Raw genomic sequence first — 19283 nt, 5'->3', positions numbered from 1 at the left:
AGAGTTGGACACAACTGAGCGACTTCACTTTCACTTTCAGTTCTAGCAAAGATCAAATTCCCCTAGAAAGACAATTTAGTAATTTATCCTCTAAGGGAATTCTTTTTAAAAGCAAGGGAAGTATATGACTAGGAACATTAGGAATAAGTTTCATTTGACTCATTAATTAAAAAGTTTAAGAATTGTTTGTGACATAATGTATTAATACATATGCCCTAAATATTAACGATGATCTAGCTTAAGAGGCTAATAATATTTCCAAATTGTACATTAGTCTATCTTCTGTGACCTTACAAAATCACCTGGCTAACATGGAATTTGGACCCACTGGAATGATGCAACGCAGGTCAAGTTCTCTGATATTCAAGCCATTGCTGGCCAAGATATTTCCCATCCTATTGACCAGGTACTAGTGAATAACACTAGGGAGGCATTGACTACATCTAGGCAGCTCTGGAGGGAGATAAATCTAGGTATTTATCCTCCTTCTATTTATTACTAATCATGTGATTTTACATACATTCATTTCCCTGGTCTTTGGTTTCTTTTCTCATACTTTGTGGACAATATTATCTCACAGTGGGGCATGTCACATAAAAAATAATAAATGGTTGTTCTTGCTGGTTAGTCACCAAGTCATGTCCAACTCTTTTGCAACCCCATGGACTTGCAGCCTGCCCGGCTCCTCTGTCCATGGGATTTCCTAGCCAAGAATATTGGAGTGGATTGCCATTTCTTACTCCAGAGGATCTTCCTGACTTGGGGATTGAACACCTATCTCCTGCATTGGCAGACAGATTCTTTACCCCTGAGCCAACAGGGAAGGCCCCCAAAATGGTAGCTCTTTATAATTTTCTTAATCTATTTGTAGATACATTTTTAATTTACCTGTTTCTCAGAGTGCATATAGCCCAACTGGCATTGTGTATTCTGTATCAAATAATCCTTTTATGTCTTTGTATAATTTCAAGTAGTCAGAAAACTTTCAGGCATTTTCAAGGAGAGTCTCAAAAATGAATAAATCAAATGCATACATGTCTTTGTTACTTTGGCCTTCACCTAGTATAGATCTGATGGACAAGATTCTTTACAGAATTGTGACAGATTAGAATATTCTTGGTTGATCTTTGCCTCTCTACCCCAGGCCGCAGATTTACAAAACTTCAGAGAATTCTGTTCATATTGGATCTATGTTCTCCAGAAAGTGCCAGCCCTGGACAGTGTCCCCTGGAGTTGTGCAAACAACAGAACTGCTTCCATTAGTCACACTTATTATATCTAAAAAGGGCATATAGCACAGTAAAAAGAGGAAAAGGTTTTTGTCAACTGGATCTGGATTAAAATCCTAGGTAATATCCAAGCTAGTGGTGAGATCTTAGGCTGATAATCAAGTACCTGAATGTCAGTTTCCTTAGTTGCAAAATAAATATTACTAATTGTTGGTTGAGGAGTGACAATATATACTTTTTAAGTCTGACCTATATCGATGCTTCTTCAGAACGTTTGGCCTGTTGACCATCAATTCCAAAATAGTTGAAATCTTAAAACATCCTTAAGAACTTAGATACAAGAAAGAGATTTTAAAAACCTACCTAGGAGCGATATCCAAGACGTTTATCATTAGTCCACCCATAGCAAAGCTTCCTGTTGAATTAGCAAGTATCAGGAAAATTATAGTGGCATAGAAGTTGTAACTCAGGTAAAGCAGGCAGAGGCTGAAGAGGGAAGGCAGGAGAAGTCCTACGGAGTGATTCAGACAACAGTCAGGTGCATGCCAAAGATGGGGGATACCCCAAAATACTTGAACGTATTGGCTATTTCTTACCTAGTGAGGTGAAGAGTTTCCGGATGGTGACTAGACTGAAAGTATTCCTTGTCTGGAAGATGTCTGCCATATAACCTGCTAGGACACCAAAAATCCAGGCAAACAAATGGGGGAGGGAAGACAGCAGCCCATTCTGAGGAGGAAATGTTATTGTGAGTGAATATGAGAAATGGAATAATCCCTACACTGAAATTCAGTATTGAAAGTTTGTATTGTCACACAGGAAACAATCAACATGCAACCCCAGAATTATTTCACGCTACCCAAGAGAAAGAGAAAAAGAGTTTGAGGTCAGAAACAGACATCACAATCTGCTTAGTTTTCTATTGAATTATCATGGGGCCTGAAAGTTCTAGATGGTAGAGAGGAAAACTAAGTTGGGAATGGGAAATGCTGTCCCTGAGGAAAATGACAAATAATAATGATAATAGAAGACATGTATATGGTGCTTATTCTGGACCAGCTGCTGTTAATCTTTGCAACAAATCCGTGGTCTAGTGGAAGATTACACTGAATCATATGGAGCTCAGAAGACCTTTGTCATGCTAGTCCCTAGGCTGGGTAGTTGGAAATTCATTATAGAATGTCTCAAAATGGCAAGCCCAGACTCCATTTCTAAAGGAGTCTTTCCTGGTTATTATGGCATCAAGCAACAGAAGGCTTCAAGCATTTGTACTTTTTCAAGTCAGAAAAGCAAGGAGAATGCCAGTTCTTTCAGAGCAAGACATGAGTCCTGGGTTTACAGGATTCTTTGCCTCTCCCCCACGGAGAGGATTGGTATGAGCTGTGATGGGTGGTAGACTCTGGCCAATTGACTTTCAGGGGAGGATCCCCATCCCTGCAGGGAACAATGGTATTGAGCTTTAAGGAATACACAGAGGTTGTTATTATAGGGAATGGGAGATAGGGAATCTGTGGGAACATGGGTGGTATGTATTTTTGTGGGAGTGCTAGACAGGATGTCTACACCTTTTGTTCTGGGCAATGTTAACATAATAATTGGAAATGGTGAAGTCTCTAGGTAAAGAACATCAGCTAAATATTATGAGTGCTAAGTTGCTTCAATCATGTCTGACTTTGAGAACCTATGGACTATAGCCTGCCAGGCTCCTCTGTCCATGGGATTCTCCAGGCAAGAATACTGGAGTGGGTTGCCATGCCCTCCTCCAGGGGATCTTCCTGACCCAGGGATTGAACCCTTGTCTCTCTGTCTCCTGCATTAACAGTCAGGTTCTTTACCACTAGCACCACTTTGAAAGCCCAAATAATATAGGAACAGGCAAGAGCTAGGACTAGAGTCATGGGAGACAAAGACATTGGCACAAAGCCCTTCATAAAGTGAAGAGGAAAAGGCGTACTTACCTCTTTTACATCAACATGAAGCTTGTAGTCAATATATATTGGCGTATAAATACTCAGGAAGGTATTTGACCAGAAAAAAGCAAAATTACAGAGGGAAATGACCCAGAGTGGAGTAGACTTCAGCATAGCTTTGATGGGCACTTTGATGAGTGTACTTGAGCTGACCTGGAAGGGAACCCATTAATCATTAGCACATTAGGTCAAGCTGGAACACATTTCATTTGGCACAGAATCTGGGAGATACCAAAGTGGAGCATGTGGGTTCTACCTGCTGGGTGAGAGCGGATGTGATGTATTCCTTCTCTCTGATGCTTATATATGGGTGGTCCTTTGGGTCCTCATAAAACAGAATGAACCAGAGAACACTTAAGGCACAGCCACAAGCACCTATCAGAGCAGGACAAATTAGAATTGAAATTGCTCTGTCTGTAGTGAGTTTCTTTTCCAAATTGGTATTTTTCATTACTGGTCTGAGAACCAGGACCTCCTCTTTCTTTTTGGAAATTTGCAACAAGGCTTACATTTTTCATAATTTTATTTGTATCCACACCTGCCTCTCCAGAGCGAATTTTACAGAAATGGTAGCAAACCCTCTGGCCTCTTCTGACTTCTTAGCCTCTATTATTCTCCATGTAGGATAGCTGGGTCTCCTTGCTGTTAGGCCATCATCTCTACAGATTCTTAATGTGTTCTATTGTGAGAGGAGGGTGTAACTGGGCTCATATGGGCTTGACAATCACCTGGTTTTGAGAAGTAGGCCTTAGCCATACTCCTAAGATGCAGCCTAGGCCTTCAGGATTGTCCAAGTCCCATAAGAGTCTGCCAAATTATTTGTTGCTTTTTACTTTTTTATACTAATGATCTGATCATAAGGAATCCTCTGTTAGGATAGGGAACGTATATTGCTTAGTAGTCAGGCTTCCAGAAATGCATTCATTCATTTGACAAATATACTGGTTAAATGCCATTATGTACCATGTACCATTCTAGGTCATGGGAATGCAGCAGTGAATAAAGCAGGCACATGCCCTGCCTTTACAGAGTTTATTTTCTAATGGATGAGAGAGATAGCGAATAGTAATTAAGCAAAAGGTAATAAATGTCAGTGACAAGAGCTAGGGAAGAGAGTTATGGGGAGAGGAACAAAGGAGCACTATGTTCAGGGAAAGTGAGGACATCAGTGTGGACACAGATACTCCAGGCTGGGGGAGAAATAAGTACCAAGGCCAGAGTTATGAAGCCAGTGTCACTGGACAGCAAGCAAGGTGAGGATGGTAATGGATGAGGATGAGAGGTAATGAGATCAGACCATGTGGAAAGCTGGAGCCACTGTAGGATCTCAGACTTCTGCAACACACTTTAAGACAACATTAAAAGAATAGTTTGACAGTATACCATTTCCACCTCATTCTGTGACCTAAGTGCCGAAACCCAAGGCAAAATGTAAATAGACATGAACACCTAATAAATACACAGGAAATACAATATATTTCTCTAAATTACTGTAGTCAATCCTTAGAAAATTCATTTGATGCTATTAGCTTTCTTTAAAAATGGGAAAATAGATGCTCAGAAAGGTCTACTTACTTGCTCAGGGGCACATGGTTAGTAAGCGGTAACTGACACTTAAGCATAGATGATGTTGTCTAGAGAGGGAAAATAGCTGTAAAGGAGGAGACTGGAGAAAAGCTTTGAAGGAAGACAACAGTTAGTGGCAAGTAGAAGAGGAGAATCTCTGCAAGTCTCTGCAAAAGAGATTGAGAGGAAATGGCCAGAAGGATGAAGTCCAAGGCAGGGAGAGCAGGACCACAGCGACTCAGATGAGGAGGAAATGCCTGATCACTGAGGTTCAGCACATGGAGTCAAAGGTACAGGCACCAGGGAAAGAATGGTATTGTTGGGTTGATTGATGGTACTTGTTCAGGTCAAATGTGGACTGAAGAAATTCAACTTGATTTATGGGCATCGAGGCTTGGACAGTTCTAACATTTGGGAGGCATATAAGGAGTTTGGAAGTCATCATCAAATGAAACTATAAACATCAACAATGCTTCTTTGATCTGGTAGAGAATTGAGGTCACAGGGCAAACCACTGCCCTCCTGTCTCTAGAGAGACAGACAGACAGTTGCAGAGAATTACAAGTTCCCAGAACAGAAGCCCAGAAACAGAAAACTCCAGTGGAACCAGTCAGTAGCAGGGTAGGAAAACCTAGCATTTGATGGTTTACTGTAGGTTCAGTGTGGACAAGTTTGAGAGATGAAAGGTCTGGGTGGGAGGGGGGCCCAGGCTTAAGCAGACCCCTCACACTTTTGTGAGTTTTATTTCCAGAAGACCTGCCAGATTCTCACAGTGAATATAAGAATAAAATCTCTTAATCCTTCTAGGAGAAGATGGAGAAAGTAACCATTTTTAATTACATCTAGAGCATTCTGTTCTTCACAAAAACTACTCAAGGGGAAATTATTTTATCAGAGCCTCACCAACTTAAGGAAAGGGCAACACCCAACTCCAGACCCTTCTTCCTGTCTCACTTAAGGAGGGGGAAAAAACAAAACTGAGAAGAACTGGTGAAGCTCAGGGCACAGGCTCACCAAAACCCTGAGACCAAATCATAGACCACAGGACACTGTCTCACCACATACACACCTTACCACCATATCAGAAGAAACCTTGCATGTTAGTGGGATCCAGAATTGCATGTCCCAAATCTTATTTAAGAAGTCTCTAGAGAAACTAAAAAAACTACAGGAAAGACAAAACCAAAGATACTGGAGGAAATTGTAGCCTCTGAAACAGAGCACACAGTAAGCCAGATTAACCTGTAGCCAGTAAAACATAAAACCTCACACTGAAGGGCTATTTATTTCAGTTCATTTTAGTGTATTTTGTTGAGCTTTCAACAAGAAAACCACGAAGCATTGAAAAAAACGAAAACAACAAAAAAACAGTTTTAAGAGACAGAGCAAGCACCAGAACTAGACTCGGATATTAGCAGAGGTATGGAATTATGAGATCAAGAATTTAACACATGATTAAAGAGCCTGTGAAAAAGACAACATATAAGGATAAGTAGTAATGTAAGTAGAGAGACAAATTCTAACAATCAAAAGAAAATGCTGTAAATTAAAAAACACTGTAACAGAAATGAAGAATGCCTTTAATGGGCTCATTAATAGACAGACAGTTGAAGGAAAAAAAATCACTGAACTTCAAGAAATGTCCATGTGAATTTCCAAACCTGAAATGCAAATAGAATAAAAGCATTAAAGAGAAAAGAATATCCAACAATGGTGGGACAACTACAATGGTGCAATATATGTGTAGTGGGAATATCAGAAAGAGAATAAGAGAAAGGAACAGAAAAAACATTTGATGACTAATGGCAGTGATGAAGAGCAGTGAAACTGAGAGGATGGAAGACGTATTTTCACATTATGGCTTGGCCAGTTGCTCCCTGTGGGTATTGGAGGCTCCCTGTAGATCCATTCTCCACCCTTCTTTACCCTGCTTTGGCCACAGATGGCTGACTTGAATGAACATCAACAGGCCCCCATGTCCTCTGCTTTCCAGATAGACTTGGGCAGAAGAAAGCCTAAGCAGAAGATTAGAAGGAGAGACTTGAATGAGGTTAGGGTGTCTCTTTCTCTAGTTATCACCTTTCCCAGCATTGCCTCAGTCTATACTCCCTTTTATGAAAAGTCACAGGTCCTCTCAATGTAGATACCCTGTAGATATCCTCTACAGGACTCTCTCCTAGTAAATTCCCCTCAACTACTCCCTTGCTTGCCCATTTGGACCTGGGGATGGTATTAGCTTCTAGCTAATTTTGATTTTGCTAGCACCAGATCACTGCTCTAACCCTGTGATTCTGCCACATCTTTATACCATTTTAAATAATCACTTCACAAATAGATCCCTCTGCATTAAGCCTCTATATTGTTATTTGTCTATCAAATGAGCATAAAAGCACTCATCCACAGTCTCTTATTGACAAATTTAAAATCAAGATTTGAAAGTGATTTTCTAACTTATCTGGAAACCCCAGTCCTTTATAGTTTTTCATTTATTCCAGTTTGTTGAGAATTTCATGTGTCACTCTAGAAACTAATGTGTTTGATTATGAGATGATAGGGCTTCCCTGGTAGCTCAGCTGGTAAAGAATTGATCTGCAATGCAGGGCACCCCAGTTCGAATCCTGGGTCCGGAAGATCCCCTGGAGAAGGGATAGGTTACCCACTCCAGTATTCTTGGGCTTCTCTGGTGTTTCAGCTGGTAAAGAATCCGCCCGCAGTGTGGAAGACCTGGGTTTGATCCCTGGGTTGGGAAGATCCTCTGGTGAAGGGAATAGCTACCCACTCCAGTATTCTGGCCTGGAGACTGTATAGTCCATGCAGTCTCAAAGAGTCAGACATGACTGAGCAACTTTCACTTTCACATAAGATGATATACCAAATCATGCTTGGAATATTAAGTATACATAGTATACTCAAATGTTTGACCTGTTCTGATCATCCCTTTCCCCATGAGTTTACATAAGGGATATGTTTCTGTAGCACTGATGTTATAGAGTTGTGAAATTATGTACAATGATGCATGTATAGTTCTGAGCATGACGTCTTGCTTGCAATAAGAAATTAATGAATGTTGACTGCTCTTTTTCCCTCAATGTGATTTATTATTTTTAATATTGTTAACTTTATATAAATTATTAAATTTTGCATTTACTTTTAGGTTTTTTAGACCTTTAAATAATGACTTGGATTTTTATAGAAAGAGACTCACCAAAAATATAAAAGACCATGGGCCATCCCAGGGAGTCACAGATGAATCCAGTGATAAGCAGGACAATGCAGGGTCCTAGTAGAAGTCCTAATCAGAAGGCACAAAGAACATCCCTAATGAATGCAGGCATCTGGAAATGGAGATAACGTAGCTTCATGGTGGCAGTGAACAACTTCTAGTGAAACATTCATATAATACCAAACAGAAGAAAATAATGAATTATTTGCTTTCTTCTCTTTTTGCTCTTGTTAGAGATAAGGACACCTCTTCTCTGTCCTAGACAGTTTCCACATATTTAAAGTGTGAATGGTTTCCAAAGCACTTGACAGTTCAAAACGCAATATTTCTTAGGTTCTAGGGCAGAACATGCTACAATGAGATGACAATGGGATTAAACATTCTAGGCCCTAAGTCATTACCTGACAAACTCAGAGCAGTAAGTCGGCCTAGTTCCAAGGGAGGAGCCCACTTGATCCATATTACTTGCTGAGTTGTTAAAGTTATCCCCTGAAAGAATGATTAGAACATTTGATTTCTGACATGTTCTGTGAATTTAAACTCTAGTTTTTGCATTATCTTTTTATATTTTTAATTGGAAGAAAATCACTTTACAATGTTATATTGGTTTCTGCTGTACAAGAATGTGAATCAGCCATATGGCTCCCTGTGTTATACACAACTTTACACCAGCTATCTATTTCTTACTTAGTAGTGTACATATGCAGAGAAGGCAATGGCACCCCACTCCAGTACTCTTGCCTGGAGAATCCCATGGACGGAGAAGCCTGGTGGGCTGCAGTCCATGGGGTTGTGAAGAGTCGGACATGACTGAGCAACTTCACTTTCACTTTTCACTTTCATGCATTGGAGAAGGAAATGGCAACCCACACCAGTGTTCTTGCCAGAAGAATCTCAGGTACGGAGGAGCCTGGTGGGCTGCCATCTATGGGGTCACACAGTGTTGGACACGACTGAAGTGACTTAGCAGTAGCAGTGCATATATGTCAATGCTACTTTCTCCATTCATCCCACTCTTGCCTTCCCCCACTGGGTCCACAAGTCCATTCTCTACGTCTGTGTCTCCATTCCTTCCCTGCAAACAAGCTTCTCAATGCCATTTTCTAGATTCCATATATATGCGTTAATATATGATATTTGTTTTTCTCTTTCTGACTTCACTCTGTATAACAGATTCTAGGTTCATCCACCTCACTAGAACTGAATCAAATTCATTCTTTTTATGGCTGAGTAATATTCTATTTTGCATTATCTTTATACCTGGAACATTCCCTTGATTACTCGGCATATAATGACCAAAATTTCTCCAAATTCAGCTGCCAGTGGGAGGAGCAGAGTAAATAGAGAGCTGAAAAGTAATGCAAAACCAATCATTTTCTTTAAAGAGTATATTCCAGATAAATATCCTGCAGGAATTTGGCTGATGAGTACACCATAGAAGATGGAACTTAACATGATCCCCTGGATTTCAGTGCTCCAGTTATACACAGGGTTCTGAAAGAAAAAAGGAGATGGGTTTAGCCACTCTGCAAATCATTTTCTATAATGTTCAGGAATGTGGGAAAATTGGTCTTCCAGTCTTCCAGTTTACCCCATGTAAATATCTGCCCTCTGCCTAATCTCCTCTGTTATATGATTTATTTATTCCTGATAACATCATTTTCTGTTTGTAATTATGTTTTATCATTGGCATCCTCAACTATAACGAAGTCCTTGCTATAAAGGGCATCATCTGTTCCTCTCATACCTGCACAGCATAGACATTTAAAACTTATTAAAAAAAATTAGATGCAATTGGCATTAGTTTCAGGTGTACAACATGATTGGCTATTTGCATATATTGAGAAATGATCACCACAGTAAGTCAACATCCATGACAACATATGGTTCTAGTTTTAGCTGTGATGAAAACTTTTAAGATCTACTCTCTTAGCAACTTTCAACTATACAAGATAGTGCTCTTAACTGTAGTCACTGTGCCATATGCTACACCATCATAACTTATTTTATAGCTGGATGTTTGCACTTTTTAACTCCTTTTACCCATTTTGCCCAGCCTCCCCAATCCCATGCTACTAGCAACCACCAACCTATTCTGTGTGTCCAGGAGCTTGGTTTTGTTTAGAATTCACATATAAATGAAATTATATAGTAGTTGTCTTTGTCTGATCTATTTCACTTAGTGCAGGGCCCTCAAGACCCATCCATGTTTCAGCAAATGGCAAGATTTCATATTTTATGTCCAAGTAATATTCTATTAAATATTAGTACCACATTTATATTATCTATTCATGAATACTTAGGATATTGTAAATAATGCTGCAATGAACATGGGCTGTAGATATTTTTTCAAGTTAGTGTTTTCTTTTTCTTTGGATAAATACCCAGAAGTAGAATTGCTGGATCATACGGTTATTTTTTTTTGAAGAACCTTCATACATACTGTTTTCCATGACAACTGTAGTAATTTATATTATATCACCAGTGCACTAGTGTTCCCATATTTCTACATCTTAGCCAATACAATATTTCTTATCTTTTTGCTAATATACATTCTGACAAGATATCCATATTTGCCGACTAAGGTCTGTCTAGTCAAGGCTATGGTTTTCCAGTAGTCATGTATGGATATGAGAGTTGGACTGTGAAGAAGGCTGAGCACCGAAGAATTGATGCTTTTGAACTGTGGTGTTGGAGAAGACTCTTGAGAGTCCCTTGGACTGCAAGGAGATCCAACCAGTCCATTCTGAAAGAGATCAGTCCTGGGATTTCTTTGGAAGGAATGATGCTAAACCTGAAACTCCAGTACTTTGGCCACCTCATATGAAGAGTTGACTCATTGGAAAAGACTCTGATGCTGGGAGGGATTGGGGGCAGGAGGAAAAGGGGACCTCAGAGGATGAGATGGCTGGATGGCGTCACTGACTCGATGGATGTGAGTCTGAGTGAACTCCGGGAGTTGGTGATGGACAGGGAGGCCTGGTGTGCTGTGATTCATGGGGTTGCAAAGAGTCAGACACGACTGAGCGACTGAACTGAACTGAACTGATTCTGACAGGTGTGAGGTGATATCTTATGGGTTTGAATTACATTTCCATGATGATATTGAATGCATTCTCTTGTGCCTGTTGACAAACTGGACGTTTTTCTCAGAAAAATGTCTGTTTATATCCTCTGCTCATTTTTGTTTGGATTTTTTTTTTTTTTGCTATAGAGTTAGATGAGTTCTTCATATATCTTGAATATTAATCCCAGATCAGATACATGATTTGCAAATATTTTCTCCCATTCAGTAGGTTGCCTTTTCATTTTGTTGATGGTTTCCTTTGCCATGCAGAAGCTTTTAGTTTGATGTAGTCTCACTTGTTTACTTTTGCTTTTGTTGCCATTGACTTTGATGTCAAATCCAAAAAAATCATAGCCAAGACTAATGTCAATGAGTTTTTCATTTATATTTTCTTTTAGTTTCATGGTTCTAGGTTTTATGCTCCAATCTGGGTTTATTTTGAGTTAATTTTTGTGTCTGTTATAAGATAGGGGTCTAGTTTTTCCAACACCATTCATTGAAGAGATTGTCAGTTCATCATGGTAAATTCTTGACTCCTCTGTCATAGATTAATTGCCCACCTTATGTATGGGTTTATTTCTGGGCTACCTACTCTGCTTCATTGATCAACGTGTCTGTGCTTATATCAATACCATACTTTCTTGATTATTATAGTTTTGGGATATAGTTCGAAATCAGAGGGGTTGATGCCTTTGTTTTTCTTTCTTATTGCTTTGGCTATTTTGGGTCCATACAAATTGCACTGTTTGTTCTATTTGTGTAAAAAATGTAATTGGAATTTTGATAAAGATTACATCTAATCTGTAGACTTTTTGACAGTATGAATTCTTCCAATCTATGAGCACAAAATATCTCTGCACTTACTTGTATCTTCTTCAGTTTCTTTCATCAGCGTCACATAGTTTTTAGTGCATAGGTGTTTCACCTTCTTGATTGAATGCATTCCTGCTTTTATTTTATTCTTCTTGATGCAATTGTTTTCTTAATTTTATTTCTGCCAGTTTTTTATTAGTGCATAGAAACACAAAAGATTTTTGTATATTGATTTTGTATCTCACAAGTTTACCAGATTCATTTATTAGCCCTAACAGTTTCCTTAGTGAAGTCTTTAGGATTTTCTATATGTAATGTCATGTCATCTGCAAATAGTGACAATTTTTCTTCTTCCTTTACAGTTTGGATGCCCCTCCTTTTTAACCTTGCCTAATTGCACCAGTGAAACCTTCTAATACTAAGCTGAATAAAAGTGGTGGGCGTGGGCATCACTGTTTTTTCCTGACATTGGAAGAAAAGCTTTCAGATTTTCACCATTAGGTGTGATGTTATCTGTGGCCTTGTTACATTGCTGATCTTTACTCTGCTGAAGCATGTTCCCTTTATATTCACTTGCTGAGAATTTTGATCACAAATAGATACTAATTTTGTCAAGCCCTGCTGGCCACCAGAGCCAGGTGATCAAGGGAGCAGCTGCTAAAAAGGAAAAAAAAAAAAAAATGGAGCACCAGAACAAGAGTGCCAGGTGAATGTAAAGCTGTCCCTTTGGGAGATACTGGCTCTCTGGAGTACAGCAAAGAGAGAACACGAGGATAGCATTCACTGGCTTCCGTCCCCAAAGAGAAAGAACCCCAGAAGACCCTGGATGTGTATTAAATTAGATGCTTGTGCCTCAAGTCAACAGTTTATGGTAAGAAAATAAACCTCTTTCATAGAATGTCTTGGTGCTTTTCAAACAGCTGCTTCCGTGCTGTGCCAAGGGGTAGGTGAGTCCATGGGCAAGCCATTTAAGAACCATTTCTCAGTTCCGTTTACCCTTGTGGGACTTGTGTTTGTGAGCCCTGTTGGCTTTCAGAGCTACACCTTTGGGTGGCTTATCTTTCAGGTGCAGGGATGATGCCCAATGCAGGGTTCAGACTCTTCACTCCTGAGGGGGGTGTCTTGCTGGGTCACCTTGCCAGGGGTTTGCAGTGAGATTGTGTCTCAGCATTTCCTCTTGGTAATGGGCATTTTCTTGTTCTCCTGATGTGTAGGAGTATTCAGGTTTTGATTTTTTCCCAGAGGAAAATTTTCCATAGGTATCTGTATATTTGGTGTGTCTGTAGGAGGAGGTGAGTCCAGAAAATTTCTACAGGTTCACCTTCAACATCTCTAATACTTATTTCTTAAATATTACTAATAGATGCAAACTCCTCTGTAGAATACCATGTAGAACTACATTTACTGCAGTTATTAATTTCCACTTGCCCCTTCTCATCCTTTTTCTATATTCAGCTAACCTTGTTGACAAAACAACATATCCCCCTAACAACACACACACTGATCCCAGAGAGCAAAGTAGCAACAGAGAGAATATCAAACCATGAAGAGATGTTCTCAGGCTGAACTATGGGAATAATTGAATGGGATAATAAAGGAAAAAAGGCCATTCCTCTTCTTTCACTTGGCTCTGATGCAGCATGTTTTGTTGTCTGTCTCAGGAGTGAATTCCTCTGCTGGTTTTGGCTAGGGGTTCTTGCATAGTTTTGTTGCTTTATTAAACCTGACATAAGAAATTCTTAATATTGAACTTACATTTTGCACTATGAGGAGGTTGCAGTATTTTTGGACTCACTGCACAGGAAGAAATTTTAATTTTAGTAGGTGAGGACAAGATGAAAACTTCTTTGGAAATGTCTAAGATAGTCCCTTTCTCTAAACTGTCTATGCACTCGCATAATTTGTTTATTTTAGATAAAGAATGTATGTTCTAAATGGAACTCTTGGTTGACTATGAAATAATCAACTAGGTAGGAGTCTGAATGTTTGCTCTCTTGTCACTGTTATCTTGCTCCCTTCATCCTTTGTCTCCCTTTCTCAAATCCCTGTCATCCTATAGCTGTAGATAGTGATGTCTTGTCTGATAGAAAGGACTTCCATGAGTGATTTGGTAGAAGCATCACTCTGAGTATACTGAATGCTAATAGTGAGGGGCCTCTATACAGTAGCCAAGTGGTCATGGAAGCTCCAGATCTTTTTCATTGGTGGGAGGTTACTCAGAGGATGGAACAAGATGCTCTGCCATATTTTTCTAAATGACAGGTATTTTCCCAAGGAAATCAATATTCACCTTTCCCCATATCAGGTGATTCAGCACACATTTGCTCGACTCTCCCTGTGCAAATTATTCAGAATATTGGGGTTTTTTTATGGCATAAAGCCATCACTCTTTATAGTGGAGGATAGAAAAAGAAGAAAAGTGGGCATCATAGTTGAATTCAAACCACTCACCTCAGATGAAATCCCCTACACCAGAAGAATAAAACCTGAGTATTTCCATATTCAATCCATTAACTAGTTATCATTAAATAAAGTACTCTGTATATAAATATGTAAATTAACCTATATAAATCTTAGGAATAAATATATATACATCTATATGAGTCATATAAATGAAAAAATAGATAATATCCCAGTAGGTAAAATGGACTAAGGGTCCTTATAAGGTAACTTATAAGAGAAAAAAATGGTAATGACCAATAAATATAGATCACAGAAATATAAAAATGTATACATTTATTAATAAATTTTAAAGTTATCACAGAATTTCTACCAGATTGGTAAATTTTAAACAAAATGAAATAATTATATATATATATATGGCTGTTTTAGCAGAGGGAAGACAGAGGATATTTCTCATTTATGTGTAACACTTTCTCATCTTCCTTCCTTTTCTTTTCTATACTCAGTGTCCCTTATTGCGCTCTCTTTGGTTTCTGTTCTCTCGTTTTCTTTGTTATTTGCCTTCTTTTCTAAAATGTTCTGTCTAGTATTAGTTCTGTCAATTTCTTTTTTTTTTTTTTTTTCCATTCTTCCGCTATCTGAGCAGAGACTTCTATCACCGGGCCATCTCGGCTTTGAGTACCTAAATGTGCGACACTATAGTGTTCCCTCCCTAGTTTTAGTTACTTTGCTAGTTTTTAGGTTCATTTATAATTTAAGTTTACAATTTAGATCTTCTTTGGGAAAATAATCTGGTGAGTTTTCATATTTGAGAATAATTATCTATTCGATTTCTTCATCTAGTACCTTTGTAGAGGAGAAAACTGAATTCCTTTTCTATGACTCTTATTTGAAGAAGGTCAGTTCTCCTGGATTACAGCAGCAGATTCCTGGCAGGAAGGAGAAGGGGAGGGGGTTGGTGAATGTGCCAAAGAAAAGTTCAAGCTTCTCAGTTTGAGCTGCCCCTTCTTTTACTACAGTGAAGAAAATAAAATACAGCTTTTGTGAGTAGCCATTTCTCTAGAAAATGGGGGTCTTGATATTTAAACCAAGGCAATGGAATACTCAAGAATTAAAAAAATTTTGAATAAAATTGATTTTTGATAGATTTTTTGAGGTACAGTTGACACAATAAACTGTATTTAATCTTTGTCATAAAGTATACAACTTCTTAAATTCTTAAATGTGTAACTTCACAGGATATAGAATTTTAGTTGGGCAAGTTTTTTTTCTTTCAGTACTTTAGAAATTTCACTTCGTTCTTCATGTTTGAGTGGTGTCTGATAAGAAATCTTCTGTAATTTTTATCCTTGTTCCTCTGTAGTCTTTTTCCTCCAGATTTATTTGAGATATTCTTTTTGTCTTAGTTTTCTGCAATTTAAATACGTATGTCTGGGTGGTAATTCTTGTTGTTCTTGATTAATTTTCTTTTTAGTATTTGTCCTGTTTGTTGTTCTGAATTTGTGGTTTGGTGTCTGCCATTAACTTCAAAAAGTTCTCAGCCATTAATTTTTCAAATATTTCTTCTTTCCATTTTTCCTACTCTTTCTGATATTCTAATCAAGCACATGTTACACCTTTTGGTATTGTCCACAGTTCTGGGATGTTCTGCTTAGTTTATTTTTTAATCTTTTTCATTTCAGCTTGGGAAGTTCATATATTCAAGTTCACTGATTCTTTCCTCACCTGTGTTGATACTACATATGAGCCCATCAAGGCATTCTTTATACCTGTTACAATTGCCATGATTTCTACTATTTCTTTTTTTATTCTAATAATATCCACCTCTCTATTGACATTACCTCTCTGGCATTGTATTCTTTTCCCATTAGACCCCTTGACATATTAATTACAGTTATTTTAAATTCCCTGTAGGAATTCCTACATATGTGTCAAATCTGAGACCTGGTTCTGATGCTTATGTTAAAAAAAAAAATCAGGGTGCAGTACATTACATATAGAGCATTACTCTTAATGTAAATAGGGGTGAAAATAAGGAAATATTTTATTTGCTTATGTATTAAAAAAGGGACATAAGAAAAGTATAGTGAAAAAATATTTTTTCCTATCTATTTCCATTTCTTTTGTACTACATCTTCTGACAGATAGTTATCAACCCATTACCTTCTGTAGGTGAAATTAACAAAACATGTAAATATACTGTAAGTTAAAAACATAAATAAGAAAGAAAATGTGTTGATTTCTATTTCTCATTAAAGATGTTTTCCTTTTTTCTCTTGTCTAAACTTAGACATACTTTAGTCATGGGACATCTTCATTTAGGTTTACTACTGATGAGGTAGATCAAGACATGAGCTTCTTTTTTGAATAATTACTATCATATCAATTACGATAACATTCAATCTCTACACAAATTAGTTAGCAAGATAGGATTTTAAACTTATGACTGTGTGTAATATTTTTGATATACCTTTATGTTATCCTGGAGCTCCTTTGTGGAGGTGTTGGACAAACCATGTGGCTCCGTGCTGTTCACCATGGCTATCATTGTGAGGCTCATACACACGCGCTGTGACATTATTATAACATTACAGAGGAGCAGGAAGACAGCGATTCCATAACGAACAGAACAAAAATATGGAACTGGAATGTACGAGAGAAAATATCCATCGTTAACACAGCTGAGGAAAAAACCACATTTTAACATTAGGGGTCCAAATTTCCGAGTGGCCTTTCCTAATAAGGGCCAGAAAATATCCATTGTTAACACAGCTGAGGAAAAAAACATATTTTAACATTAGGGGTCCAAATTTCCGAGTGGCCCTTCCTAATAAGTGGCCTTCCTAATGTTTATTTTAAAGGGAACATTTTTAAAAACACCTTGAGTTACTCTTGGAAAAAAGTCCCCTGAATAACCAACAAGACCTTCCCTCAAGTAAACTACTTTATTCTTAAAACTTAGATGACTAGTTTGATTGAGAAACTCATATGTGCACATTGCAGAAGAAAGTTGAATTTTAAAAAAAAGTAATGTGTAACGTAATTGGCCTCCAATCAAAATAAATAAATTTTTTAAAAAGTAATGTATTTGGGGTAGCTTCAAGCTACAGTAATCAATGCAGTGTTCGTGTAAGACCAAACAAATTCATCTATAGGAGAAAATAGGGAGTTCATATGATCATGTTTTTGAATAAATGCACTAATGCAATTCAATGGAAGATATTAGTCTTTTCAACAAATGGCCTTTCTCAAGAGAAATAAAAATATATATCTACAAAAGGCTTGTACCAAATTGCTCATGGCAGCTTTATTTAAAATAGCTGGATCTTTGGAATGGATGAACATACTGTAGTATATTAATACAATGGATATTACTCAGAAATATGAAGGAAGGAAACACTGATACATTCAACAATCTGGATGAATCCCAACAAACATTTGCTCAGCTAAAGAAGCTAGACACCAAAGAGTGAATACCATTTTTATGCATGCTATTTCTATGAATTTCAAAAAATAGGCAAAATTAATTTATGTGGCTAGATATTAAATAATTCCCTCTTGGTAAGGAGGGCAAAGGGACATCATGGGACTTTAAACTAATGTAATGTTCTATGAGTCTTGTTTGTAAGTTTATACATTTCTCAAAGCACATCTAAATATATACTTAAGATCCATATTTTATTTTATGTAATTATACTTCAATAAATATTAAAATATTCAATAATATTGATGGGAAAACTGGACAATCACATGCGAAAGAATGGAACTGGACCACTCTCTTATACCATATACAAAAATTAAGTCAAAATGGATTAAAATTTGAACTCAAGACATGAAACCATAAAACTTCTAGAAGAACATATAGATGGTAAATTCCCTGACATAAGTCTTGGCAATGATTTTTTAATAAGACACCAAAAGCAAAAGCGGAGAAAGCAAAAATGAACAAAGGGCACTATATCAAACTAAAAGTCTTCTGCACAGCAAAGGAAATTATAAACGAAATGAAAGGGCAACCTACTGAATGGGAGAAGACACTTGCAAATCATTTATCTGATAAGGGGTTAGACTGCAAAATATAAAAAGAACTCAATTTTGTTTTTATTCTGTATTGGGATGTAGCCAGTTAACAAACAGTGTGACAGTTTCAGGTGGACAGCAAAAGGACTCAGCCATACAAATACATGTATCAACTCTCCCTCAAGTTCTCTTCCCATCCAGGCTGCCACATAACATTGAGCAAAGTAAAAAGAACTCGCACAATTTAACAGGAAAAATTTTAAAAAAGCAAAACCGAAAAAATCTGATGAGCAAACTGAAGAGACATTTTTCCAAAGAAGACATGCATGTAGTTAAGAGGTATATGGAAAGATGTTCAGCATCACTCATCATTCAGTTCAGTTCAGTTCAGTCACTCAGTCGTGGGCAGTTTTCATTCCAATCCCAAAGAAAGGCAAAGCCAAAGAATGCTCACTCATCATTAGGGAAATGCAAATCAAAACCATAATGGGATAGCATCTTACACCTGTTAAAATGACTTTTATCAAAAAAGGTAAGAAATGAGTGTTGGCAAGGATGTGGACATTTTTGGACTTCCCAGGTGGTCCAGTGGTTAAGACTCAGTGCCTGCACCACAGGGGTTGTGGGTTCCATCTCTCCTGTGTGAAACTAAGATCCCACATGCCCTGCGGTGCAGATAAAAATTTAAAAAGACAAAAAAAAAAAAAAAAAGGATATGTAGTAGGCAGAATAATGCCCCAGCCACATACATCAAAAGAAATTGTGTAGAGAAACTATGATCACGTATCAGATTGGCATAGATCCAAAAGCACATCCGTTGGCAAGCCTGAAAGAAAAGAGGATGGAACCTCCATTATTACAAACCAGTAGAGGTTTTAAATTGCCTGTGGTTAGTATAAAGAAATAATTTTTTGGCCACACCATGCAGCAGGGGTTTAGTTCCCCCATCAGGGATTGAACCTGCATCCCAGGCAGTGGAAGCTCAGAGTCTT

General features: G+C 37.9%; 1 protein-coding gene across 4 annotated transcripts in view; it reads right to left on the bottom strand.

Annotated features, from left to right (window-relative positions):
• The window catches only part of SLC17A1 (solute carrier family 17 member 1), a 98731-nt gene that overhangs the window by 73908 nt on the left and 5540 nt on the right, over positions 1-19283 (bottom strand). For all 4 annotated transcript variants that reach the window (XM_060403419.1, XM_060403420.1, XM_004019091.5 and 1 more), the window contains exons 3-10: positions 16742-16914; positions 9249-9482; positions 8390-8477; positions 7971-8057; positions 3456-3574; positions 3188-3352; positions 1826-1958; positions 1593-1740 (exon numbers count right to left, since the gene is read on the bottom strand). In XM_060403419.1, coding sequence (XP_060259402.1) covers positions 1593-1740; positions 1826-1958; positions 3188-3352; positions 3456-3574; positions 7971-8057; positions 8390-8477; positions 9249-9482; positions 16742-16914 — 1147 coding nt within the window. The remainder of the gene's footprint in view (positions 1-1592; positions 1741-1825; positions 1959-3187; positions 3353-3455; positions 3575-7970; positions 8058-8389; positions 8478-9248; positions 9483-16741; positions 16915-19283) is intronic.

The sequence above is a fragment of the Ovis aries genome, chromosome 20, assembly GCF_016772045.2.
Source record: "Ovis aries strain OAR_USU_Benz2616 breed Rambouillet chromosome 20, ARS-UI_Ramb_v3.0, whole genome shotgun sequence".
Classification (NCBI taxonomy): Eukaryota; Metazoa; Chordata; class Mammalia; order Artiodactyla; family Bovidae; genus Ovis; species Ovis aries.
The sequence above is the reverse complement of the archived record's forward strand: the minus strand, read 5'-3'. Positions and strand labels throughout refer to the sequence as shown.